General features: G+C 40.1%; 1 protein-coding gene across 2 annotated transcripts; it reads left to right on the top strand.

Moving 5' to 3' along the window:
- The first annotated feature begins 178 nt into the window (after positions 1 to 178).
- On the top strand, positions 179 to 26,707 carry PHF6 (PHD finger protein 6). 2 transcript variants are annotated; one of them, XM_062612743.1, is made up of 11 exons: positions 179 to 356; positions 5,194 to 5,373; positions 5,570 to 5,671; positions 9,007 to 9,140; positions 9,450 to 9,493; positions 19,055 to 19,221; positions 19,399 to 19,542; positions 20,713 to 20,817; positions 21,574 to 21,707; positions 22,318 to 22,447; positions 22,736 to 26,707. In XM_062612743.1, exons 2-10 carry the CDS (start codon positions 5,236 to 5,238, stop codon positions 22,445 to 22,447), a joined length of 1,098 nt encoding a protein of 365 aa, XP_062468727.1. In that variant the 5' UTR covers positions 179 to 356; positions 5,194 to 5,235; the 3' UTR covers positions 22,736 to 26,707. The 2 variants fall into 2 exon arrangements, with proteins under 2 accessions (XP_062468727.1, XP_062468728.1); XM_062612744.1 differs by having other exon boundaries at positions 180 to 356; positions 19,058 to 19,221; positions 22,318 to 26,707.
- The last annotated feature ends 1,263 nt before the right edge of the window (positions 26,708 to 27,970 follow it).

Raw genomic sequence — 27,970 nt, 5'->3', positions numbered from 1 at the left:
GGGTGAGCAGTGCGCATGCGCAGCTCTCCCCCTCTCCCCTCCCGCCGTTCCCGCGTGCTCCCGCCAATCGGGCGCCGCCCCGCAGCGTCGCGCCGTCGCGGCCCGAGCGCGCCGTGCGTGCGTGCGTGCGTCCGTCCGCTTATGCGTGCGTGCGTGCGTGCGTTTGCGTGCGTGCGCGTGCGTGCGTGCTTGCGCTCGGCGGCGGCGGCGGCGGCGGCGGCGGCGCAGCGTAGCGTCCCCTGCCCCGAATGAAAGGGACGGTCCCGGCGAGCTGAGCGGCCGTGAGCGACCGGTGGTGACGGGCTGCGGGGTGCGCCAGCGCTGCGCCTCTCCCCGGCGACACACCCGCCACACGGGTGAGTGACTGACTGAGTGACCGCCCGGGTGCCCAACCGCCTCGCTGCCCGCCCAACTGCCGCTTTGCCGCCCGCTCGGGGCAGGCATGGAGACCCCGGCCCGCCCGTCCGCAGCCCCCGCGACCCGCGGAGCCCGCCCTGCCCCTCCGCCGCCTCGCCGCCGGTGCTTGGGCCTCAGCGAGCTGCACACCCCCGGGCAGGACCCGGCACCCAGCGCTGCCTGTTCAGGGGGCGACCCCCGGTGCCGTTACCCGCCCCCCGCCCCCTCCCCGAGCCGACGGCAGCCGCTCGCTCCGCCCGCCTCGGCCCGCTCCCTCCTTCCCTGGAGGATCCGCCCCCCCTTGTCTCCGAGTCCCGTTTCCCCCAAAATTTGGTGATCGCCCTTCCCGGGAGCTCCGCGTCCCACCGAGCCCCCCTCGGCAGCCCCTCCGGCGGGGAGGGGGGGGGTCAGGCCTCGCCGGTGCTTGTGGCCAGGCCTTTGAAAGGGGAATCGCAGCGATCCCTCGCCGAAGGGCGCCGCGCCGAGCCCCATCGTACCCCCGGGGAGGCGAGCGGCAGAGGTGCCGTTATCGACCCATCTCTTGCTTCCCGGGAAGCGTGGAAACTTTGCTGTGCCCTGCCCGATTCGCGTCGCTGCGGGCTCTGTGTAGTCTTTAGTTAACCTGTTCTGCTCTTATTGTTCAGACTTCCCAGCGTTGGGCCTTCCCCTTGCACCCACCTTTACCCCCTTTGGTTTGGGGCTTTTTTTTTCCTTTAAGGAAGTTACTTGGAGAAGTTCTTATCCCGCTTTTTCTAGTGGCTGTAGGATGCTGTGTGAGCTTAACTCTTGAGTAGAGATTTCCGTGGGACTTGTGACTTTGGGCGCTCAACTGCAGACCCCTCCTTCTCCACAGCTTCACCCCCCTTCTCCAAAATAATACCCCCAGTTATGGGTGATTGACTCCAGAAACTAGAAAGCGCCTAAAAGTTTCTTGAGCATAGAATCTGGTAGTGAGCATCTTGGGAAAGATGAACACAAATGTTTCCCGAGAGTCCAAACCTCTTCGGTGTTGGTATTTTACACCACTTGTGTACTTCTCTTGTAGGTTTTCTTTAAGTAAAAGTTGTGATTTTAAAGTACTATGAATCTAGTATCACACAGCAAACCCAGCTTCCCATGGGAAAGCATAGTGTGGGGGTTACTGTCCTTTGTTAGGACTACAAGTGGGGCTTTAACTCCTAGAAACAGGTGGAAGCTCCTGAAGCGTATTTAGGCAATAAATAGAAATCAGAATGCAGGTTACTTTCTGTTCGTGGATGCTGACCGATGACTCGGGCACCGAGGGCATCCTCCTTTGCGCTGCTCTTTTATGTTCCAAAATCTATCATCTAGAACTCAGTAAACAGGATGCAAACTGTAGGAGTTTGTCAAACACTTTGTTTTAAAGGTAAAAAAGAAAGGTGCTGTTGGGGGAAGCACTGTGAAGAATACCTTAGTAGACATTAAGAAATGTGAATGTAAATGAACCCCAGTTTTGGAGGGAAGAATCACTGAATGAGTTTTTCCTTTTGTGACTTGAGGGTAGGTGAAACTTTCCCTTGTTTTTTGAGACCAAGCCTATGGAAAACTTATCTGTATGTAATCATCTGTGGTTTGTGGTACACGTGTTCAGTTCTGGTCAGGATCTCCCAGTCAGAGGTTCCGTAGCACATCGCTTTCTGTGATCAAACCCGTGAGACTTTGACAAATGAGATTCTGGCAACGGGATGTTTAAATGCTATTTTGTAAGTCTTTTATTCACTTGTTAGCTTTTAAAACATGGAAAAACAGAACTAGTGAGCTGTTTGGAAGGTGCGTTATTTTTCTTGTTCCGAGGAAATGCAGCTGAATACTTGGCAAACTGGATTGGTTGCTTTGGGGTGATTTAACTCGAGAGATGAAAACTGAATTTGGAGTGTTTGTGTTCAGAACAACTCTGGATCTGTAGCAGAGCTGCGTGACTTGGTTCTTGTTGTCAAAAAAAATGAGTATTTTTAAATGGACAGGGGAAGAAGTAGGTTTTGGCACAAGAAAAGTGGTCCCACGGGAGTGTTTTCGCACGTTTATGGGCAAACACACGTAGTTTAGGGAGAGGTTTACAACTGAAAAGTGTATGAAATATTCCTCATGCTCATTTATTTTCCTGCAGTTATTAGAAATGCAGGAAAATAAATAGCGTTAATATCCAGTGATAATACCCAGTGATAGAGAAAACACTGATGCAAAGAGTGCAGGATTGGAAAAGAAGACCTTTAGATATCCTTGTAAAACGCTTCTGGAGTAATTTAATGTGATGGGGAAAAGAATGTGGGTCCCCTTTCTGGTGTACCCTGATGCTTTTGGTCTGTTTGTGTGACAAATAATTAAATTATTTATAATTGAAGAAGTATTCCAAACCATAGGATTGAGGGGTTTATTTTGATTTTTTAATACCAACATCAGTGCACCATGAGGTAAATATTGGCATTAGTTTTAACCTCACTGTAAGCCTTAAAAAATCTAATGATGCCAGAGTGCTTGAAGAAGTTGGGTTCTGTCAGACTGTTAGTGCATGGGAAGGCACAGAGCTGAGGGCAGCTGACTGCAGCCAGCTGTGAGGAGGTTCTTTAGCATCTTCGTGCTTGGAAAGTTACTATTCTTTAAATGAATGATGATGAGAGTCACTTAATACATTTTTATGTGTTCTATAAATTGCTTGCATTTCCTAAAATATGATTTTGCTTATTAAATGGAAGGAGAGCTGGGTTTTATAGCCGGAATTCTTATTCCTGTAAGGCAGTAGAACGTGTGTGTGTGTTCAAGTAAACTCCTGATCTTCCTTTTAAGAACTACTATCACTGCTGTCAATATATTGATAATACAGTCTGAATATAAAATGAAACAGACCCAAATGATTGTGTGTATCAAATTCTTAATACCAAAGCAGAGCTTCTTGCATTTTAACTTAATTTAATGTATTTCTAACCCATCACTATGGGATTTATGTTAAGCCTTTTAATGTGACCTGAAAACAAAAAATCTTTGTGATACTATTTTGCCCATGTCTTTTGTAGGGTATTCTTTTTTTCCTGCTCCTAAATGTTATTTTTGTTTGAGTTTTAAGAATTATGTTTGATAATTTTAATTATTGTTTTTTAACTAAAAATCTGTATAAGTTTCCTTCAGGAATCATTCCTTCTTTCTACGCAGAAGGGATTACAGAATGGTCTTGTTTTGTTTTTCCTCCAGAAGAATACAGTATAGTAATTCTTTTGTGTTTGACACTTAAGGACTCTCTATGGGCACTGCAGAAGGGTGTGACCAGTTGATCCAGACTGGCACATTTTTTTGTGCAAATCAGCAAGATCTGGAATCTGTGCATTCTTCTTATGAGTATGCGTCACTGGCTCCTAAACTGCTTTCAGTTAGGAAAGCCAGCAAATGAAGCTGTAACAGCTACAGGACAGACACCTTTTGATGCAGGAGTTTCATAGTAAACATCACAAGACACGCAGTTGAAACTGAAAGCTGTTGAAATAGGAGAGTGAGATTCCAGTGGGACTTTTAGCAGGATTAGATGCCAACAGTAACTTAATGACGTTCCTCTGCTTTCGATCAGAAACCCAGTGAGTGATCCGAGCGTTAGCACCGGGAAGCAGGCAGGTTCGCCTGTGCTAATTCCAGAGCCCAGGCATGCATTTTGGTGCACATTGCCACTGTAGCATGATTCAGATGTATTGCAGCTCTGCAGTTCTTTTGAATGGATTTCAGGCTGTTTTTTCCCAACAGAAATATCAAGCTATATAGGGACTTTTCTTACTTAGATGAGTCTAATGAAGACAAAGGCTGAGGAGGATGCTTTCATTGCAGTTGTGGCAAATTCTGACAGTAAAGCACAGATTTCCAAAGTGAAAAGCTGTAAGAAGGTCTGTTTGAAGAGAATTGTATTTTATTTCTTGGGAAATGTAGAAGCAAATGAACACAAACTACTTAATACTGGTCCAAACAGCACATTCCGTATTTCCCCTTTTTAACCTGCAGTGTCTGCCTCTGGATTGGGACCTCGGTGTTGCAGTTTAAAATGGTAACAGGTGAAAAGTTTGTGATTCCTGTTGGGTTTAATCTTCAGTTACTTTTCTAATAGCAGCTCTCATGCACTTACTGAAAACTGCAATGATATTCCTAAATTGTGGGTCTTGAAAAGGTTTGCATTACAGCAGGGTAATCGGAGATAACTGCTAGGATTCGGTACCTAATGCTGTTTGACTGGCCACGATGTATCTCTGGAGTACCTAAAATGCCCAGGTTTTATCTTGTCATCTCATCCTCATCTAAGGGTAATAACTCCTCTGCCCTGAGACTTTGGGAGCACTTATAACGTGTTCTGGACTCTGGGGTTTATCTTTCCTAGTTGAAGTTGGTCTCATGAATTTTATTGCAAGTACAGGCAGTGCATTTTCTAGCGATTCCTTTGCTGTAATATAAAACTGTAAGAATGAAATGAAAGAGTTGCAGTAACCTTTTTTTCTCCCTAAAGACTGTGTTGTATTTTCCACTTTTGTATGTTTTCTACTCTCCCGTAAGTTTTGTATTAGCATCCAGAGTTTTATATTAATGTTAAGGCCTTTTTTTGCAGGAAGAATTAATTCTGCTTGCTCCTGCAGTATTTTCCCAGCTTTTTATGACACTGTATGTTTATTTGGATACCCTGAAGTGGCGTTAAGAAAAGGGTAAAGAGGGATAGATTGCTTTCAAGCAATCAATATTGTATTTATAAATGTAACTTAAATTGCCTTTTGTTGATGTTAACATGCTCATTGCACCTTTTTTTCCCTGTAGCTTTGAGAGGATTGGAGTGGCATTCTGAGGTCATTTAAAATCATGACAAGCTCAGTCGGACAGAAAAAAGTCTCTTCAAGACAAAGGAAGTGTGGGTTTTGTAGATCTAATAAAGATAATGAATGTGGACAATTATTGATGTCAGAAAACCAGAAGGTGGCAGCACATCACAAATGTATGGTAAGTTACCATAGGAAAAAAGAAAAGGAATGTAGGGAGCTAGTAAAAGACTACAAACCAGTGACAAATTCACCCAGCTCTGGCTTTGGCACAAAGGCTTAATCACTGTAATTTGAAACATTGGTGGGTTTTATAGATGTGAATGTTCTGTATCACTTATACCCTTAAAAAAATGGGTTTTGTTTTATAATTTTAGCTGTTCTCATCTGCATTGGTATCTTCACACACTGATAATGAGAGTCTTGGTGGATTCTCTATTGAAGATATTCAGAAAGAAATCAAGAGAGGCACTAAACTGGTAAGTCTCTATTTTTGGCTCTTGAAAATGGAAGACAATATTTTCTTACCTTCTATATAGTTTACCAGGAAGTTGTTCAGTGTATTATAAATATATATAAATATGTTTTCTGGTTTGTTGTTTTCCTTTTATTTTTTAAGTGCTCCCTTTGTCTGTGTTCTGAGGCAATAGACAACTTTTAGAAGATGTTGAAGTAAAATTGGTCTCTGACCTATGAACAGAAACCCACAGTAGATATGATTATACTGACATTGAAATGAAATTTCGGTGTCTGTTAACCAAGCCCTGAAGTATCTGTAGGCAAGGATAAAAAGTAGCTTGTTTATTCCAGTCAAGTTCTGGTCTCATGTAAATACCTCATTAGAAGAATTGTAGCTTAATTATGGAATTATTAAAAAATAAATCCAGAATTATTATTTTTACGGTCACTTTTTTCCTCATTGGCAAATGTAGATGGAGCAGATAAGCCAATTTGCAAACTCATTTACAGACTATGCCCGTTTTTAATGGGCTGCATATGAACAACAGCATTCCTATATTTATGTTGCTAATCTACTGAATCTATTTTCTGTTAGATTCCAGAAAGAAACCCACATTCTAGGGACCTCATGAGGGTATTATTGTGTCTTTATGAGTATTAGGTTTTGCTGCCAAAATCTGCATTTAACTACCAAAGTTAAAGTACTTTCATTGCTTCCTTTTATATGACTTAATAGATGATTCTATGAGTTCTGAACATAGATATGTGGGTACAGCAGTGATTACAGCTCCACATGAGAACTGAGCAGCAATGACTTTTTAATTCCCAGGAAGCTGATTCATTATTTTTTATTATTATTCTTTTTTTTTTTTTATTATTTAGACCCAGTTATTTTCCATTTGCCTTTTTAAAAATACCTTTAACAAATGATCAGTTTGCTCCTCACATTAAACATTTTCAGCTTAGTTATTTAAAGCGCTCTAATGCATTCACCAGGTCTTGGACTACGAAGAGTAGTCCCAAGTATTATTGTAGAAGTGCAGTTGTATAATAATAGTCTAATATTTCATCCAGTGTTTCAATTGAATCCTTTCCAACACAGGGAACTTTATTTGCTCTGTTTAGCTGAAGCATAAAGAAATAACTCTTCACAAGTCATTTATGTTGTGGGTGGGAATTTTCAAAGAACATGGTATTAAATGGAACTAGAGATTGGAAAGAAACTTTTTTGATTCTTGGGTCTCTTAAATGTTTGGGGGTTTTTATGGTTCTTTTTATGTCATTGATGATTTTTGTCTTTCTGCTTCTGAATCTCTTTATGTTCCTTCACTGATGCAAGGAACAGCATCGTGGATGGATATATTCCTGGAGCTCAGTAGCTGTACATATCAGGCACTTTGTTCAGCTTTCTGCAGAAATCCTGGATCTGGTTAATCTATTAGATTGATAGTCCTGAGATATTTCCTATGTGGAGAGAATTTACGAGACCATTTTAGATCCTAATTTAAGTGCTTTATCTCTGCCTGTAGCAGTCGGAGAACTACAGCTCTGAATCCCTCTCTGGAGGATTCTGTCTTTCTCCGTTGACCTGTATGGGAAGCTTAAAGTGAAATGTTTATCGTTAGCCCAGCTACCCCCTCTCAGGTCTGCTTTCAGTTCCAGCCTGTTCCTTTATGTGGGAGCTCACTGAGCAAAAATATCTCGGTGTGGTGCACTGGGTTAAGTAATTATATTGATAGCTTGGACTAAATTTGTCTGCTGACAGACTTTACGTAGTTGCCTTCCTTCAGGAGGTGCTGCTGCTGACCAGGTGTGTGCTGGAAACAGGCTTGGTCCTTACTGAAGTGACAGTGACTGACGTGTAGAACCTTTCTGATGGTAATATGTTTCTGTCTGAGAAAAGTTTGTGGGTTTAAACCTTACTAGGCAAGTCATAAAAAAAGTGAAGGACTTGTCTAAATATTTGGCAGTACAAGGCACTCGTGATATTCTTGCTGTTAGTTGTGCATGGGAAGGCTTTTTTCAAAAGGCTTATTTATTTTGCAGCTTGTCAGACTTCACACGTACCTGTTCTAACTTGGGAATGAATTAATCTCCTGACAGTGACCATTTGGGCAGCAGGACTTGTATCAAGGGGATAAATATTTTATTCCTGTCAGGAAGCATAGAGCAATAAATCAATATAAAAATACCTGTGGTCTGTTTTGGTCATACATCACGGTGTTCATAAAAAGAAAGTTTTCTTTTAGTCATTTCTGGCCTTGAGAATACTCAAGTGCTGACTAAAATGGATGGACGGATATATTTTAAACCTAGGCTTTTATAAAGAGCTTTGATCAGCTGTAATTTTATTTTAAGCCATAATGTATAACAAATTTATGGGGTGAAATGCTCATACCAGTGAGATAACAACTGAGGAACGGTATGTAGCTAGACCATTTCTGAGCTTGCAGAGGAGCAAACGGAGATGATCCAAGACTTTGACATTTTTACTGTTCAGTTTAACTTTGTTAAAAATTGAAAACCAGGATGATGATACATAACATTGATGGGGTGTTTATTTGGCATATTTGGGACTAACAAGAACTTGACTAAGCCAGTGCTGCGGACAGGAAGTATATTCCTCAAAGACAGGGTTAGGCGCATGATAGTTGATGTATCCTAAGCAATGATAAGTCTACTACAACAAGAACTAGTTACCAGGAAAGAAGTGTAAAGCAGCATGCTCCCACTTAACCTTTTCTGTAATATAAATCTAAAGAACAAAATTTAGTATAATTGAAATCAGTTCATTGTATTTAACAACTACTTCACTAAATTCAGTGTTTTGGAAATTACTTAAGGTATGGGAAAAAAAAGAGGTAAACTTAACTGCTGAGACTAAGGTAGGTTTGCAGGTCATCAGCATTTCTGACTGCAGGATTCATTGCCAAATGGGTGTCTTTTTAATTCCTTCTACCTTCATAATGTCATTAAGTGTTCAACAGGTACAGTTCGAGTTCTAACTTCTGAAATGGTTGGTACAAACAGCTTGTCCTTGGGAGGGAGTTATTTAGTTGAACAGCTGTGTTGCTTTCATCACATCATCAAATACATTCCATGAAAGTAAATTACATATTTTCTTCACTTAATTGATAATCTGATGGTTAATGGTTAATCTGATAATGTAATATGATGGTTCTGGCACTGTTGCAGAATTGCAGCAAATTTCTCCTTGATTAAAACCACCCAAGAGCTGGAAGAGCAACACCAAGTGCATAACTTCATTTATTTTGTCACCAGGGGTGATTACGATGTTGGTTTTGATCTCAGTAAGCCAACAGTAACATGAATTGTGCTTTCTTGTCCATTACAGATGTGCTCTTTATGCCATTGTCCTGGAGCGACCATCGGCTGTGATGTGAAAACATGTCACAAGACGTATCACTACTACTGTGCTTTGCATGATAAAGCTCAGATAAGAGAGAAACCCTCACAAGGCATTTACATGTAACTATTATTTATTTGTTATCTTTACTTTTGTATTTATATTTCACATTCTTTGTTTAAAAAAAAAGAAACAAAACCCCAAAGAAAACCCCCAAACCCCACTTTGGAATCTAAACAAAACTGTTTTAAAGTTTTCTAATGATGATTGTGGCATTCAAACTAGTGATGTGCCAGAAAAGCGTATTTTCCCTGCAAGATTTGTCTTGGAAGTGGGAGAAAAAAAAATGTACTGGCATTTAAATTTAAAAGATGAGTAAATAATCTGTGAATCGTGACTGACTTGACAGTTTTCAACTACTTTGTTTATAGGATTTTATGTCGAAAACACAAGAAAACTACGCATAACTCTGAAGGTAAAATTATTCAATATAAATTTTTCCCATTGTAGAAAGATACTTGGTTACATTGAATTTTTCTGGAGAATAAAAATGGTTTCAGGAAAAATCAGAACTACATTTTTTTTTTTGAGAAACAATGAGTTTGGAAGCCCATCTGATTGCTGTATTTTCTCTAAACATTATTGGTTGAGGTAGAGAAAAACCTCCCAAACCATCAATTTTAGGATGTTCAAAAGATTTCATGTTCTGTCAAAACAAATTTGGGGTAAAAGTAATGCATTCCCTTCTGGGGAAAAAGCTAGCTTGTATTTGTAGTTAAATATACACAATATTAACATCTAAAATATATTGTCAGGTTACAGCTGATTTTTGCTATTGTTAGTATTTCTAAATACTCACTTTAAACTATTAAATAGTTTAACTCTTCAAGTAAGAAGGACCCAATAGTAAATGCAAAGGTCTGTGATCAGATCACTTACAAATATAGTTCTGAGTCATTCTGATGAACAAAAAAAGCTGTAAATACATTCATAAAACATGTGCCTCTTTGCAGAGGAGAGTAGTGAAATGCATGAGGAATGATATGCCACAAACGTAGATAAATCATGTGGTCCGTTACAGTTCCAAACTAGTTGTGCTGTTGTGTATTTATGCAGGGATTTTTCCTTTTCCCATTTTTCCACTCTATCTGAATTGGGTAAGCAAACAGTTGTTAGTTTACTTTTTGCATTGCTTTCAACTGAAATGTCATCAGATTTAATTAACATGTATGTGACTTTAGTTGGTGAAGATCACATTCATGAATACTTCAGTCTCTCTCTGCCAAATATATTTTTAAGTTAATGCACTACTTTTATGCTGTGGGTAGCGGATATATTAATGGTAAGGTTTGGATGTTAGGTCAGTGTTCAGAATGATGGTGAAGGCAGTAGAAAATCCCACATGAACACTTGATTTTTTGACTATTTACATAATTATTGTTGTGCACTTTGTCTAAAACACTCTTTGATTTTGCTATTATGAGGTTTAAATAAGAAAAGCAGTATGCATGTTGTGTTATTTCTACAGAGAGACAGGGCCACGTTCTCCTGTAGTTGGCACTTTGGTTTGGGGTTAGAAATATCAAAGGCATTTGAGTCCAGAGAGAGATCAACCACTTTACCTGGTATTTCAACAAAATCTTTCATATTACCTCCCAAATGGCTCCATATTGGACATCTACCAAAAAATGCCTCCAATTCTGTATGGACTCAATGCCAGTGGAAGAGTTCTCTGCTTGGAATTCCTTGCAGGATCTGAACTTGTGCTTTCTTCAAGAGTTTCCATAAAACCATGATCTCCACTGCTGCAATGTCATTCTCTAACAGCAAAGGCTTTTCAATTTGATATGGATATGTTTGGGAAGATGTGGGAAAAAATTGCTAGAGGCATACTGGCTGTTTTCTTTAGTGTTGGTGATGGCAGTTCATGAAAGCATTAAACTAGATTCATCCAAAGAGATTCTTAGATTGAGGGTTAGAGAAGGAGGAATAAACACCATCATTCAGAAAAACCGAGGCCGAAGAACCCAATAGTAACTTATTTAGCATTGAACTTCCCACATATTTTCGGTTTAAGGTATTTAATTATAGAAATATGTGTAGCTGGAATTGACTCCTTTGTTTTCTGGGATTTTTTATGTAATATTTGACTGGAATTTTACCCAGTATGTTCTAAATGTTCCAAAGAGTATGTTCTCTTTGTAGTCTGCATAGTTTAGGGAACTGTACCCATAGGATATAATTACTTACAGTTAGGGATTTGATAATGCCAAAACCCAGGTCTCTTTTGTGATAGACCTCCTTTAAATTAAAGACTGTAAAAGTACATATTGCACCTGTCTTATGGCAATGACTTACAGCATTGTATAGCAACGGTATTTTGCTCCATTGAAAACTTAATTGCCTTTAGAAATAAACCGTGTGGTTTTCAGAGCCGATGAAGGAATTTTGTTTCTTAGTACTTAAATGCTGGAATCTCCTCACTGGAATGGTAACGGGATGGGGAGGTTAAGCTTCGTAGATGTATTTTGTGGGTTCATTTCTCAAGGAAAATGTTAATAGCAAAGAGGAATTTCAGTGTGAAAGAATGGCGGAGTGTAAAACCAGAAGGGTTTTACTCTCTTGGTTTTGTTTCATTTTCCTGCATCCTTGCTCTCAGCAGTGTTTTCATAACAGAATAGTTAAAGCTCATCTGTGGTTATGTCACTCAGTGTAGGTGCACAGAATCACTGGAATTATCAGTCCTTTTAATGGAAGCTTATTGCTTCTGCTCTGGGATGTAGTTTGTTTGTGTTTTTCCCTTGGTCAGTGTAGAACAGCTGGGGGGGAGGTTATCCTTTGTTCTCTGTATCCATATTTAATTGTTACAGTCCAAATACTTTTATTATATCGCTTCTACTAGTGAATGTTCAAAGAGTTTTGGGGAGGGCTCGGTTTGATGCAGTTCAGAAGAGTTCATTTTCTGTAGGCTGTACTGTTCCTAATAGTGAGATGTGGGTATTATTTCCCTTCCCTAGAAAATAGGTGCTTTGGGGGGAATAGTTGTTCAAGTCTAAAATCTGGCTGATGTTGCTTTTGTTAGAAGTTCTAGTTTAAAAAGAATATCTATTAACCATTTAATAATGGTTCAAGACAGTTCCTTGGGGCTGCACAGAAATGTGGTTGAAGGACCTGTGTTAGAATTAAAATTGCCCAATCAGAACCTAATAAAAAGGACCTCTGAGATGTTATTTATTGCTGTCATGAAGTTCAAGTGGCACAAGAATTCATCAGACTGAGTATCTCTCTACTCATCAAGACAAAATTAATGAGCAATGGGAGTTCATTTTCCTTTCATTGACAGGAGTTGCTGAACTACCTCCTGTTTCTTCTTTGAATAGGAAAATATGAAACACAGCAGGAAAGTATTGTGCTCTTAAATTCATTATCTGTTACAGCAGGTTGTTGAGTTTGTCTCATTTATGTGTATGGCCTATCCTTCAGAGGATGGAGAATGGGAAAACTGTATTTCTTCTATATTTCCTTTGTGTGTGTGTGCGTGTATATATATTTCAGAGTGATTCTTCTATGCTGTGTTCCCAGTAACTGGAAGAAGGACAAAGCGAGGTGCTTTCACAGTTTGGACTAGGCTGGGAGGTCAACAGATTTGTAGCCACTCAGAGGAGCAGAGCAAGTTACTGGAAGCTTCCTGTCTAGATTTGTGTCTTGCTGGTTACAAACCTAACAAAACAATCTGACCTGAACTCCAAGGAACAGTTTAATTTGCAATTTAGGCAAGCCATCCAAGTTTTCAGTACCTAACAGGTTGCAGGGATTGGTGCCAGTGCTTTCAGACTATCACAGCTAACTGTTAGTTGAATTACTGTACAGTTTGATACAATTGCATTTATTCCCTTTGAAGAATAGAGTATTGTTGAAGCGAGGCTTTGGAACTGTTGGAATTTATTCCAGTGTACTGGAAATAGTTGTTGAAGAGTTGGAAATCTGGTATCTTTGTTCCCTGCAGGTGGAGCTGCACTGGCCCCTGTGGTGAATTTAGAACAAGTTCAGCTGATCATCAGTAGTTTAATACAAACTAAGATAAGGATGTACTTTCATTCTGCTGTGACATAGCACTAAAATAAAAATAATGGAGAAAGCAATGTAACTATCTATTGTGGACATTAAAGCAGATGCTTGGGAACTGCAGGGTCAGAAAATAAAGTGTCCATAATAATTCCTATTGTAGCTGTCCTCAGCGCCTCAGGGAACTATGTTTCCACAGTGGAAATAAGGACATTCCCTGTCTCAGCATCCTTTTCACGTTATTCTAAAGATTAAATGTGAAATCTGTGCTTCATATACTACTGTGCAAGTTGGGTCAGGGTAATATTTCTCTGTGAGACCTTTATCAACCCAAGTACTTTTTCAGAGCACTGTAAGCCAGAGGCTGGCAGGAAAAACGGTTGCAATCTTTTGGCTTTATAGTTAGGTAATATCCTGATTCATCTGTGGATCCTTTAATCAGGGTTGGTTCATAGTTGCCTTTTCTGTATCACTGTTCACAACATAAATCGCCTAACGTTGTAAGCATTAGTGCAGTCAGGTATAAAAGTGTCTGTGATGTTGCAGTTGGGTGTCATTTCAGGTCTGCTGGTGAATGGTAACAAATCCTTCCTGAGCTCTGCTAACTCAGCCTTCTTGTTGCCTGTCTTCTGGAAAATGCTGCTCTGAACATGGCATCAAATGTATGCAGTAGGTCCAGGCAGTAAGTTAGCCACTTCCTATGCAGTCTGTTCCAGACTAAAGGAGGGATTTTGCAGAAGCACCACAATGGTGTTTTCTTATGGGAAACCCCACAGCTAATGGAAAGGGAAAAGATGTAGAAGTAATGTGGTGAATGGTTTGTCCTGTTTGAGGAGCTGCCCTGTGGTGTTTACGTTGTAATTCTCCTTCCTATCTAAGCAAGGGATAATACAAATAGAAACTTGGGCAGCCAACTTCTGCTTAACAGGTTTCTCATACCAGTTGTCACAAGCTTTCTGGTTATGCAGATAGCATATTGTCTTTGCCAACCATTAGTTGCTTGGAAAAGCATTTAAATTGTATGCTTATGGAAGATTATTTTGTTCATTTTCTATGTTAAATATACGTACTTAAAGAGATAATCTCAGGTACTTCATAACATAGCTACTATTCAATCAAAACCACCTTCTGGACAAGAGTCATCAGTTCCTGTATCTGGTACTTCTGGAACATGTATTGGTGATGGAGCTAAACGGGTAATATAGTGTTTTTTCCTCTCAACTCTTATTTTCTCCATTTTAAATACGTTTCAGGTAACTTGATCTTTTTCCATTAAAAAGAAACAAAGCCAAAAAAACCAACCCCAAACAACCTAAAAATGATATTCAACATTCTGATTATTCACTTCACGTCATTTGCTGATAAAAGCTGCTGTTATTTCATGATGGGTTTACCCGATAATGAATTTGCTTGCAAGGGGGTTTATGCAAATCTTTGGTTCTTATTAATGCTTATAGATGCATTCATGTTTTTATTAATGACTACCAGGACAATAAGGTTTTGCCAGGTTTTTGGACATTTCTTTTCAATTTGAAATGATTATGTTGCCACATATGGTTCATTGGGTTGCAGCCCTCTTTCAAGCACATCTTTCTTTAACATGCTCGGGAGCTTTTTTCTTTCTCTAGATTGTTTCTCTTCTGAAAATCCAGTAAGATTGCTTTTGTTCTCTGTCATTTTTAGCCTGTTCTATCCCAAATGCACTCTAAACTTAAAATACACATGTGTGATTGCAAATTTACATAACAGCTTGTCTGAGCCACTTCCTCGCGTGGCATTTTGGCTTCTTTTTATGTCAAGTCCTACTTGCAGATATATTTTGCCAGTCGTGTTATCTTCCTGGTACAGACTTGGCCCCCTTCGCTTCTGGCTCAGTCTGTTGTTTAAGGTAGTGTAGGAGATGGATACTGAGAGCAGTATTAGCCTTTATTGTATACATCCTCTTTTTATTTGCTCTTTCCCAACCTTTGAATCACTTCATTCTTTTATTACTTTGGTTTAGCCTAGCTTTTGGAAAAAGGGTGATTCCCTGTGTGTTTTGAACTGATGCAGTATAGAATAGATGGGTGGTATCTCAACCTCTTCTCTGTCAAGCCTTATTATAAGCAGCAAAACATCTTGATCCTTTTTCCTTCTAGTCATGATAAAGGAGAATTTTTAGGTTTCTCACTGAAGTCTCCCCATTAACAGTTTGTGTAATCCAGCATTTTATGGTACCTTGTACTGCTCATGGATTTCTAACATGCGCATTTGGGGCTCGCTGCTGCTCATCTTTTCACTCATCTGAATTTGCAGTATCATGTTCTTAGGTGCTTTTTAAAACATAGGATGTTTCCTCTTGATTTCTATCCCCACCCCTCCTCCTCAGACCATATTGCATATCAAGCTTGGTGTTCCAGATACAGCACTTAGGGACTTGTGAAGGAAGCTCGTAAGATACCTCCTTTGAAGACTTTTATGTTGAGACTATTGTGATGCTTTTAACAATCGATGCAGTGATGGGCTATGGGATGAGGGGCATTTGAAGGACATCTAGGGGATCTCGGGGGATTCAGAGGAAGGGTGATACCCATGAGAAAATGCCATCTGGTCAGGGAGGTGTTGAACAACTTTTTGTGTTTTCCTTAGTTCAAGCTGACATGAGAAGTTGGAAACACCCAACCATCAGATGCCAGGGAAACAGGGTAAGCTGGCAGTGGGCTTGAGGGGAGGGATAGGGCACAATCCAAACTGTGTATTGAACAGTCAAGACCATCCAAGGCAGGTGTATTTTAAAGCTAGTTACAGTCTCTTCCTGTACTGTTACTGTAGTTCATAGTGCTGTTAAAAATGAGAGGTACTTCAATGGCTTGGTATATCAGTTTTGAAGACAGATGTAGTAGAGCAGATCCTCCCATGTCGGTGCTGTTAATGTGTAGGTCCGTGTCACTGTTAGTAGGAGATCTGAATCTGAAGGAGCTGTATTTGAATGAAGGGGTCAGGTAGCATCTTGATCTCAGTGAACTCTGAACTTTGTGTGGAACTGTTAGTTTGGAGCACAGAGAAGGGGTTCTCCTATGAGGAAAACCCTGCAATGGTGATGGTTTTTTTTTTTATCTTCCACTGAAACAATCTTTTTAAAATAGAGCATTTTTACCTTTTAAAACGTAAATATTCTAGTAATTGCAAACTAAAAAAAGCACTTGATTCTGTAAGGGGGCTGTGACATCTCGTATAAAGCATGGGTTTTCATAATGTGTGCTTGGGTTTTAGCAATTAGGATTCACTTCCAGTTTTGAAAGCATGGCTATGGAGAGTTCAGGATGCACTTTAATGTTATTCAGCAAATAAGGGTGGACTAAGAGGTAGAAAGCATTAGAGTTGACAGGATTGATAAGGAGCTTTGGAAAACATAAGGAATGTTGATGAATGGACTGCATTTCGCTTCATCAAATACAGTAGGGAAATCCATGGAATGCTTTTGGCAGGAATACTTTTAACTTCTTACTGATGTTATTTAAGGGGTCATGAATTCAATAGTCACATTTTTGTAAGACCAAAGATCCACAAATTTGGTTCAGTACAAGATAAGAGATTTCTTTTCTTTGAAGGAGGTTGTTAAAACGTTGCTGTATGCAGGCTGAGCAGTGTGATACCTAGATTGCATCATCTCGCTTGGGGAATTCAGCAACTAATGATAAATGAAAAGTGATGTTAGTAAATTCTGAGAAGGAAAGGGGAAGTGCATTGTTTCAGTAGATAATCCACGTTGTCATGGATTCTGTTTTTTCAGAGTAAAAGAAATGGTACTTTTATCATTAATTAGAAAATAATAGTATATATTAAAGCATGGGAATGTTCTAATAGATGGACCGATGGATTTCAGTAGCAATTTGGGAATATCTGTGTGTATCTGAATAATCTGTCATTGTAGAACAGAAAAATTTGCAGATTTCTATTCACTTCTTCCTCAATTTTTGCCTCTTTTTGCCTATACAACAGGGTAAAGCTCTGGGGGAATGAACATGTTGTGATGCATCTGGGTTAGTTTTCTGTCCTTCATTAGTGAATGTGCAACAAGCTATAGCTTCCTTGGGGGTTAGCAAAAGATACAATAGACTGAGCTTGATAGGATACACTTGTATGCAGGGCCTTGGGCAGTAGTAATCCTCTACTCCAAGTTGATGGCTGTGGAGTATGTTCAAGTCTTTGATTTCAAACTTTAATGCGGTTGAGTCAGGAAATAGGAATTTGATTTGATTTTTATGTGATAATAGATAAGAAAGACGAGTTCTGGAGAAGCAGCGTTTAGTCTCAAAATAGGACGTCTTGTCTGGATCCTGAGGCCTGGTACCATGATAAGTGCCGTAGCAGTGCTGTAATAACAATAACAATACAGTTAAGTGGCCCATTAATGTATAAAGAAGATGTTCCAAATCCTCTGATTAGGAATTCTTTTTGTTTGGGGACTCATAACTGATGTTTGTGGTTTGGATTTTGAGAAGCGAGTTCTTTGGGGGGGGGGGGTGTGGATGCTTCTGTGAACCAGTCTGCTGAAATATTGTGGTTTGAGCAGGGGTGGGGGTTACATACTGAAAGAATAAGCATCCTCCTGTGAAAAGCTGATGATCGGGAAAGCTGTTAACAACTGAGTAGAGCTGGTTATTTCCTATTAGATAAAACTTAACTACATCATACTGGAAGCAAGCTTAAGATTGCAGAACTGATCTATATTAACTGTAGAGATTTGAGGTATCAAAGGGGGGAGTCTGTCAGAATGCTGGGCTATGCTGGTCCTGCTTGAGTGAGTCCAGAGGGGGCCACGGAGCTGCTGCGAGGGCTGGAGCCGCTCTGCTCTGGAGCCAGGCTGAGAGAGCTGGGCTGGGGCAGCCTGGAGAAGAGAAGGCTCCTGAAGGGGAGACCTGAGAGCAGCTCCAGTGCCTAAAGGGGCTGCAGGAAAGCTGGAGAGGGGCTTGGGACAAGGGATGTAGGGACAGGCCAAGGGGAATGGCTTTAACCTGCCCGAGGGGAGACTGAGATGAGCTCTTAGGCAGAAGCTCTTCCCTGTGAGGGTGCTGAGGCGCTGGCACAGGGTGCCCAGAGAAGCTGTGGCTGCCCCATCCCTGGCAGTGTTCAAGGGCAGGTTGGACACAGGGGCTTGGAGCAAGCTGCTCCAGTGGAAGGTGTCCCTGCCCGTGGCAGGGGTTGGAGCTGGGGGAGCTTTAAGGTCCCTTCCAACCAAACCAGGCTGGGGTTCTGTGGTGCAGCAGCTGAGGTGACATTTTCAAAGGCACTTGTCAGACCGCTTTGGTGTGTCTGTATTAGAAATACCCGTTCTTACATTCTTAATGGTCTGTGTCCGGAGTACTGTCAGTGTGGGTGATTTTCTGTAAGCTGGTAGCTGCTTTTAGCTGTCGATGTAAAAATACACTGTATTAAAATGAAATCTGGGTTTTGTTTCATGGAGACAAAATACATTTCAGTATTAAAACTCGGTGTTAATGTTACAGTCAAAATGGGTGAATTTTGTCTTAAGTCGAAAGGCATCATTTAATATAAAGCAAGGAGAGAGGTGTTATTTGGATACACTGCCACAACATCAAGGGCAATTTACATTGGAGTTATGCATCTTAAATTAAAAGCTTATTTCATGGTTGAAAACATTTTCTGATTTCAGTGTAGTTTAAATGCATCTTCTTTTCAGTGGAGGTGAATAGATGTATCTGAGGGCAGGTTTGGGGTCTGAAAGCAGACATTCTATGAAATGCTAAACCTTCATATGTTATAAAGGTGCAAAGCTGTGTGATCTATATAAAGAAGTAAATGTTTTCAGGATTTGCAGTTGCATGTTTGTCACAAATGGGGGAAAAGCTGCTGGTTTTATTTCTGGTTAAAATACAGGAAATACAGGTTATGTCTGGTTTGTTTGTTGGTTTGGTTTTGCATAAGATCTTTTAGAATCTTATTTGATGATGTTTTCTGACTTCTAAAGCAGATTTAGAAGAAAGTATCAATGAACACGAGTTGGAGCCTTCACCTCCCAAAGGAAAAAGGAGGGGTCGTAAGGGAAAGCCAAGGAAAACAAACTTAAAAGGGCAATCAGAAGACACTAGATCTACGTCCTCACATGGCACAGATGAAATAGAAAGCAGTTCCTATGTAAGCAGTAAATATGCTCAACTTCTTAGAAGACAGAATTGCGTGTTTCTTCTCTGCAAATACAGTGTTTCTTAAAGCTTGCATTTGTCTGAGCCTCCAGCTGGTGGCCACAGGCTTTTAAAATGAAACCTGATTTGTAACCCAGCAGTATATTTTAGTAAAATGTTTTTCTTTCAGAGAGACAGGTCTCCCCACAGAAGCAGCCCCAGTGATACAAAACCTAAATGTGGATTCTGTCATGCAGGTGAAGAAGAAAATGAAGCTAGAGGAAAGCTTCATATATTTAATGCCAAAAAGGCAGCAGCACACTATAAGTGCATGGTGAGTAACAGCGTTGTTGTGAACCAGTCTATCCCGTGAATTGTGTCTGAATTGCTGTTTTACATTTTAATACAGCACCCTCACATGTAATTATGCATGAGGATTGTCTGTGTGCTGATGATCTCTTTAAGCACTGAAATGTTGCAAAGTGAGCAATTCATTTATTTTCACTGTGGGCAATATGGATAAAAGTTGGCTACGTGCTAAGAGATGGAATTAGCTCAGGGCGATGCTTTAGCTTATTGAAAATGCTCCCTTAACATCTAAATGCATACACAGTATTTACAAAGGAAATCAGAAAACGGTTTCAACTAAAAGAATCCATTACAGAAATGAAATCCCTTTACTCCACAGGCATTCAGACAAAATCAGGGAAGAATCCATGAATTTCATTAATTTATTGACCACTGAATTCAGAAGTGGGACATGGAAGTTCTAGAAAACCCTCCTTGCCTTTAGATGATCATATTTGGAGAACAGTCAGCCTGAAAAGTATCTGCTAATTTCCATAAGCATGAGCAGATACTGCTAGTCCTATGAATGAGGTCGGGCTTTGAGTAACAAACCTCAGTGGTCCCTGTTGTACCTCAAAATGAACAAATAGTCCAGGCAATCTGCGGAGTATTAATTGTCTTCCTATACTTGAAGCTGCTGTGTGCCAGCAGCCTTGCATCTGGAAGTGTTCTTCACTACCTTGTGTACCTGAGCTTTGGTTTTAAGACAGTTTAAACTGAATATGCCAGGGTGATGTTATTAGGGATGGTACTTCTGTGCTCTGTTGTCAACCCTCAGGACTTTTCAGGTATGTTGGCATCAGCTCTGCCATGAAGCTGAATTATAACTATGTCACAGGGAAGGAAATGGAATATTCCCCAAAAGTTGGGTCATGTGATTGATAATATTGCCCATTTATTGTGTTTTCAGCATGTCATTATTTCTTGTCTACTTCTTTGTCTTTTAAAATACATTTCTCCAAGGCAACGGTTAAAGTGGACGGGTAGGTACCAGGAGGAATACCCATCATACTCATTACTCAGCATGGTTTTGTCCCTAGTTGGTAAACACATGCTGTCTGAAACCACAGAAGGGACGTTCAGTACTCTGTTATTCCAATACATAGGAAAAATCTCTAATCGCACTGAAGTGATTTTTGACTTGCTTGTTTTACAGTTGTTCTCTTCTGGCACTGTCCAGCTAACAACAACTTCAAGGGCAGAGTTTGGTGATTTTGATATCAAAACTGTACTTCAGGAAATCAAGAGAGGAAAAAGAATGGTATGTATCTGCAGAATGGGATTCTACTAAGGTATATGTGGCTTTGCCTCCTGCCTTTTGTGAAACAGTCTTTTCCATCTGTTTTTAAATGCAAAATCTAAATGTGTTGTTGATGTCACAACAGGTAACCAGGTAGGCATCACCTTAAAAATTAGTGGTGGTTTGGCATATAGGATTATGTTCTTTATGACAATGTACATAGTAAATTACTATTAGTCTTTCTGTAATCATAGGATAGCAGCTTTGGATCCTGTGTTTCTAACAGCACAGTGTCAAACTACACATAAACTTGGAGAATATGTTCTTGCAGTGATGTGTTTCCAACTGTTTTGATGTTTCAATACGAAAATGTATTAAGACCTCGGAGGTGAGGAGGTTGGTAAAATGTCACATTGTATTTTATTAAGATTCAGGATGTTTCTAAAGTGATAAGAAATAAAGGGGGAGGGAACAACCCCTAACAATATTGTTCCTTGAAAAAAAAACATTGAAGATTCCCCATATATTAAGACACTAACTTCAATACCAATAAAATGATCCTGGAAGTGCAATAATACATGCAATTTTACATGCAATGGACAGCTAAATCCTGGTCTTTGGGGTTTAATAGGTTAGTATTATATAATTTGCGTTTTCCTGTATCTTTGGTTAATTTTATATTGGAAGGATGATCTGCCAGAGAAACCACTCTGTTCCAAAACGGTAGTCATAAATATGAGGAACACTAAACTGAATACTCTTCTTTCCCCTGCACAGAAATGCACACTTTGCAGCCAGCCTGGTGCTACTATTGGGTGTGAAATTAAAGCCTGCATAAAAACATACCATTACCACTGTGGAGTAGAAGACAAAGCTAAATACATTGAGAATATGTCACGAGGAATTTATAAGTAAGGACCTTCGTCATTCTTGAATTTATATTGAAAGTGAAGCTGTTTTATGGCACATTTTCTGCCTGACTTGGCTTGTTAAGTATATTATTGGAAAAAAAAAAAAAAGATTTCATTTTAATTGGTGTTTTTAAGTAATTGTTGACTTTGCAAAATGCTCTTTTAACTTAAAATCTGTGTAATAGTGTTGTCATGAGCAAATCCATTTACTTGTATTGTATTTTTCTCCTTGGTTAATCTGTGATTTACCTTAAGGAAACCCTGGGCAATTTCTGTAATGATTTTCCCATGTTGATATGTTTTATAGCTAATTTGGGGGGGGGGGTTGGCTCTGAACTGCTGGTGTCAGTGGAGTTGCCAGAGTGGCTTTGCCACAAGAGGGCATTCTCTGAGCAGTGCAGCAGCAGTTCTCCGAACCCAGCATCACCAAAGTTCTGTTGCCTGGTTTTCGACCTTGTTTTCTTTCTCAGTTTAACTGATGCCTGACTGAAAACCATGAATGTGCTCAGAGTTAGTGACAGGCTTGTAGCACATCTCCAAATGACTTGAGAGGAAGGTCGGGTGTAGATACTTTCAGTCCAAGTCCTAACTGTTTCCTTTGTTCTACTAGACTCTATTGTAAAAACCATAGTGGAAATGATGAAAGAGATGAAGAGGATGAAGAAAGAGAAAGCAAAAGCCGTGGCAAATTAGGCACTGACCATAATGACATTCCTCAGCAGCAGCTCAATGGAAACTAGGTATGGAAGTTCCTCCTGACAGATCTGTTACCGAGACCGAAACGCAATATACATTTAATGTAGTTTATTGCAGTGAAGTATTTAGTGTATGCAGAGAAGTACTTTTTATTGGCAGACTGTAGAAAACTGGGGAGGATTTGTTGTTTCTTTTAAATCCAGCTGACTTTGTAACAGTCTAAGCAGGGAGGCCCTCATTTCTGTTGCTAAATCTAGCTGTAATGTCAGAGCTGCTGAATGCTTTTCTGTATGATTTTAAATTTACTATTGTTTTCATCGTTTTTTAAACAGGTTCAAGGGACAGAGTTATAGAACTGGGAATGGCTAAGACATCATAACTACTAATTCTTTTAAATTGTTTTCTAAACTCAGAAAAGGGTCAGTAACTTTTTACTGCCCACCTCTGTTAGAAGTTTCATTGAACTGCCTGAAACGTTCATGTGTGTGAGCCTTCAGTAAGTGGCAGAGTTTTACATGTCAATATTATGTAGTTTGTAGTCTGCAGTGTCTGGAAAAAAAAAATGAAACACTATATAAATGATATGTAATATGTACAGTGTCAAAAGTTAAGGCAGACATTGAAATGAAGTAAGATCTATATTTCTGGACTGAATAAAATCCTTAAGATTTGGACCGTGTAAGTTGTTTAGTGGATTCATGCAACGAGGGAAGGTCTTAGCTTAGTTTAATGAACAACATGGACAAGCTCGTGGTGGCAACAAGCTGGTACGTTGTGATTTTGCATTCTCTTCATACACAAGTTACGGAGGCTGTACATGGGAAAGCTGCTCTCTGGTTTTGCTTGCAAAGCACACAGTAGAAAAGGACTCAGTGTACACCAAATCACGCTTGAACATTTCAGGTTGTTCCTGTTGTGATTGCTCATTCCGCCCAGCATTGTTTGCGGGAGATTTACTTGAGCAGCTGTTGGTTCTGAGCTGTGAGCTTTAGAACTCATGCCAAAGGGCTGTAGTTCATTCTTTTCCCCAAGGACCCATCCCTTTCTGTGTCCCTGATTTACAAAGAACACTTCACCAAGTGTGATTAAAACCTTACTCTACAAATGTTTGGACTCTGCAGCCCAATCTCTTTTACTTCAGAGAGTTACAACTCTTAACTCACTATGGAATTTAGCCACCGTATCTGACGTCCATACCTCAGGTGTTCTGTGGTGTGTGGAACACTTCATGTTTTGTCCAGAATATGCATAAAGGTCCCATATTCTGTAAGAAGAATGAGGAAACAACCTTTTTTTTGCTAGATTGGTATTTATTTTTTAATCTTATGACCACTATATGAGAAATTTTGCTTATCATCATTATTGTTTTAGCGATTATTTTTTCTCTTTCTGTCAAGTCAACAATCGCATCATGGAATTCTACTTGCTAGAGTTTGATGTTCCTGTAGGGAATAATCATATGTAGACTATACCAAACTTAACAGGTCAGTCCTGTGACTGCTGTCAAAACACCTTGTCATTTCTAATGGCTACTAGCTTCTTCAATTGGTCTGTTAAAGCACATGCTCAGACTTAAATAAAACCAAAAAGCTGAACCTAGTCCACATGTTTGTCTGTTGCTATCGCATCACCTTACTTGTTTGTTTAGGGGTTTGACTTGTTTCACTCTGAACTCCCAACAAAACTCCTGGATTTGAAGGAAGGAAACAAGCAAAAGACACTGATTTGACTATAAACTGCTACAGTTCTTCTGTGATTGGTATTGCAAAGCCAGTTCATTTGTAACACGAGTTTCTGTAGCATTTTTTTACTTGTATTTTTAAGAGATTTAACGTGTGTCATTTGTCTTCTTATGCATTCCCTTAATGTCTTGAGGGACTCAATGACTGTATATTGGAGTTTCTAACATTTTACCTGTTAGAATTCAATCAATTCTGTTTGCTTTCCTGGAGAATAATGCCGTTTGGAAAGAACTCTTTGCTGTGTACAGAAAATATTCAGTTCCTGCTCTAAACATGATGCCATTGATCATTTTTCTTTTGTATTTGTAACTTTCACAATTAAAAGCGTGACTTGAATTGCAGTGACAGATCGATTATTGCCAGTGTCTATCGAGGTGTGCTGTTTCTCCTAGAACACGACCGTTTTTCAGCCACTCAGAACAGTTTTAGAATGCAAAATGCCATCCTTCAATGTTGAAATGACTTCTAGATGCGTGCCTCAGACATGGCCCTCCCATGGTAAAAAGGCACTTTGTTTGCAGCTACTGTATTTTAACTGCGGTTGCATGGGGTAAATCTGCCAGCATACTGATTGTATTTGAGACTGAGCTCTAATTCATAGTGTGTCGGTTGCTTAGTGTAATATTCAGTCCAGTCATTCATCTCGTAGGAAATAGATTACCCCATTCCATGCCTCGAAGAACCAGAGCAGCACTTTACCTTCGGGTAGCAGAGAAGTAAGTGGCTGGTTTACCTGTTACCTCTTTGTGCTGAGATGGCCTGTCTCAAACTGTCATTAATTCATGGAAGCAAAGTCGAAAGCAAAACTCTTTCTTATGAGCCTCAAATGTGTCATAACTGACTTCAACTCATGTATGCTGGGTAAAAGTGCCTTACAATGTACAAATTGTATTTATATGTTCCCAAGTAGCATCACCTGCTGGGGAGTAATTCTGTCGTGGAGTTAATATTTAGAAGAAATGTACCTCAGCAGTGTATTTACTGTACATCTCTTACATCCTTAATTGTAGTTTTCAAAAGCATGACAATGTATGATAGTATCCAACATTTACATCGTTTTTTTTAAGACAAAATACTGCCATTACTGTCTTTTTATGTGTATTTTAGCTTGGAATTTCAGACGGTCTGTCTGATGTTTTGGGTTGGTTTTTCTTTTGGTAAAGCAATGTAATCTTTGCAAGCGTATATTGAAGATTCTTCTGGAGCATCTACCAGAATGTTAGAAGTAAAGAAAGTGCTCTATAGGTGAAATAGGTATGTTTCAATTAGGTAGGTAATGCAGTCCATTTGTTACCAAGAACTTTCTTTAATAGGCACCTTCTGCTTTCATCTCGCAATCTGAGAACTCCTGAATTTAACAAGACTTGTCTTAGGAAACTGGTTTCACTTTATTTTTCCTTTCTTTTTGGCCTTTGGGCATTTCTTTTGCTCACAAGAGTAGTTTGTGCTGTTAAAGATGCCTGGAACCCTCTGAGAAAAGAGGTTTCTCCCCAACTCACTGTATCTCTGTATGAAGAGATCTTCCCAACTCACTGTTATCTCTGTATTAACAGATCTGTGGTTGTGCTATACCAAGAAAGGACTGTACCAAGGAAGGACAGGTATCAGAAGGGTATTGTTCAACTAATTGAGGATACAGCTGGTGTCATGCCAGAGTCTCACACACCGTAGCAGTAAGCTGGGCTGTCTCTGCATTGCAAGGAAGGGTGAGAGGCTGGTTCAATGCAGCGAGCTAGGATGAGGTAGATGAGGTGATCAAAAGCTCTCCTCCTTCAGCAGGGACTGATCCACAGGAGGTAGGTTTTGTGAGAAGGCTGTAGGAGTTACACCCACACTCCACAAAGTCCCATCTTCATGTGCAAAGAGCTCTGCTGATCTAGGATGGTGTGAGTGTACCGAATCTGGCCCTAAAACATGGAATCAGTGAGGAGAGCTTGCTTCTTACTGCTGCCTGTGTGAAAAATAACCTCATGTTAAACCAGAGTGAAAGATGAAGAGGTGATAATCTGTGTGAAATATCAGACTTCTCTGGCAGGTGATAATCAGTGCATTCCAAAAATATTAATATGCCAAATCAGACTGACAAGAAAATTAATCCTCATTAGATGAAATTAATCTTAAAAGAGAACTGAAAGTACATTATAGCAAATAGGAACTCTTCTTCCATGTCACCAGACTCCACTGTATTAGTGATGGGGGTTGAAAACCAGAACACAGCTCTTGATTTCTATACTCGTTGAGGCAGTTTCTATATATGCATATATATGCACATCCATTAGCCAGCAGTGACATCTCAACCCTTAAAGAATCCTGGAGAACTGTTGCTTGTCAAAAAGCACTCAGGTTAGCCTAATGTTTGCAGCTTTTGCTCTAACATACATTTACAGTAGGTGTAAAGACAAGGAATGTGTGAAAGAGGGTAAATGCATTCCTATCTACAATGTTATGTATATTTTGTTCCTGTTATATTGGCTTTACTTCCAAAGTTGTAGTTTGCAGTATTAGTTTCTTTTTATTGGTATCCTTGCATATATATATTCAATAAATGAGTTACGAATTTCATCTTTGCATATCTGTCCTTTTTCTGAATGCATCACTTCTACAACTGTCATTTTAATGCATAAATGCTGTATTTCCTGTAGAGGTTACAGACCCAGGAACGTTTTACCAGGAGAGAAGTGAGGATGCATGCTTTGTGAGTATGACACTTAGTGAAAACTCTTCATACTGGTGTATTCTTCTTAGAATGGTGCTGCTCTGCATTTACAAGTTAATGGAAAGGGGCTGACTCACTGCAGGGTCCCAATCTCACCTTTAAAGGACTTTTCTCTTTCAAAGGTGAATTAATTTAGACTGAGATACAAGGGACTGCAGAGCGTGTCCTGGTTTTGGCTGGGATAGAGTTGATTTCTTCCTCCTAGCTGGTGCCATGCTGTGGTTTGGATTTAGGATGACAATAATGTTGATAACCCACTGATGGTTTTAGTTGTTGCCAAGCAGTGCTTATACTAAGTCAAGGACTTCTCAGCTCCTTGTGCCCTGCCAACAAGCAGGCTGGAGGGGCACAAGGAGCTGGGAGGGGACACAGCCACCATGGCTGACCCCAGCTACCCAAAGGGATGGTCCAGACCACATGCTGTGAACCCTGAAGGCTCAGCTTGTCTCTGCTTCCACCCGTCTGCTCCGAGCTTGGGGTCAGCTGTTAAAAGGGGAAGATTAATGGAAAAGAGAAACTATTGGTAAGCTACTAAAAGAAGGCTCTAACGTAGTTTGTCCTACACCAGAGTAACAAGCTTCCAAAACAGGAGAAGCAGCGGACACAGCTTTGCTTTCCGTAAGGAAGCAGGGGAGCGTGGTCTGACCCCGATTTAAAAGTGAGGTTACAAAGACCTCTTTGGAAAACTCTGAGTAATCATTCATCACCCACAGCCAGACTGCACCGGTGAGTTGGTTGAAGTTCTCTACACTTCTGCTCTGGTTTGATGGGGTTTTTGTTTCACTGTAGGGAGCACCAGCCCTGAGCTAACTACTGACCAGGTAGAAGACAATCACAGTTGAAAATTAACTGGATAAATTGCAAGGAGTTAGAATGGGATTCACTAAACCCAGGGATGGATTTGATAAAGCGTGTTTGTGCGCTTCAGCAGAAGCAGCATCAGCTGAACGAATAGAGGACAGGCTATGAGGGCAGCAGTTGTGCAGAAAAGTTCTCTTGAGGTTACAGCCAGGCACCAGCTGAATGTGACTCAACAGCATCCTGTTCCTGGAAACAGCACAGATGATGTTGTGGAACGTATGAACAGGAATATAGCGTTCCTTCTTCCT

This window comes from Pezoporus occidentalis, unplaced genomic scaffold (genome assembly GCF_034315485.1).
Source record: "Pezoporus occidentalis ecotype Australia unplaced genomic scaffold, CSIRO_AGI_Poc_V1 ctg161, whole genome shotgun sequence".
NCBI lineage: Eukaryota > Metazoa > Chordata > Aves > Psittaciformes > Psittacidae > Pezoporus > Pezoporus occidentalis.
Note: the sequence above shows the minus strand (reverse complement) of the source record. Positions and strands in the feature narration are given on the sequence as shown.

What these genes read in the sequence shown, in the direction of transcription:
- PHF6 (XM_062612743.1), top strand. Translation starts at nt 5,236, where the DNA reads ATGACAAGCTCAGTCGGACAGAAAAAAGTCTCTTCAAGACAAAGGAAG. An exon ending in AACTACGCATAACTCTGAAG is followed by an intron (nt 9,494 to 19,054) that starts GTAAAATTATTC and finishes TGACTTCTAAAG; the next exon opens with CAGATTTAGAAGAAAGTATC. An exon ending in AAATAGAAAGCAGTTCCTAT is followed by an intron (nt 19,222 to 19,398) that starts GTAAGCAGTAAA and finishes TTTTTCTTTCAG; the next exon opens with AGAGACAGGTCTCCCCACAG.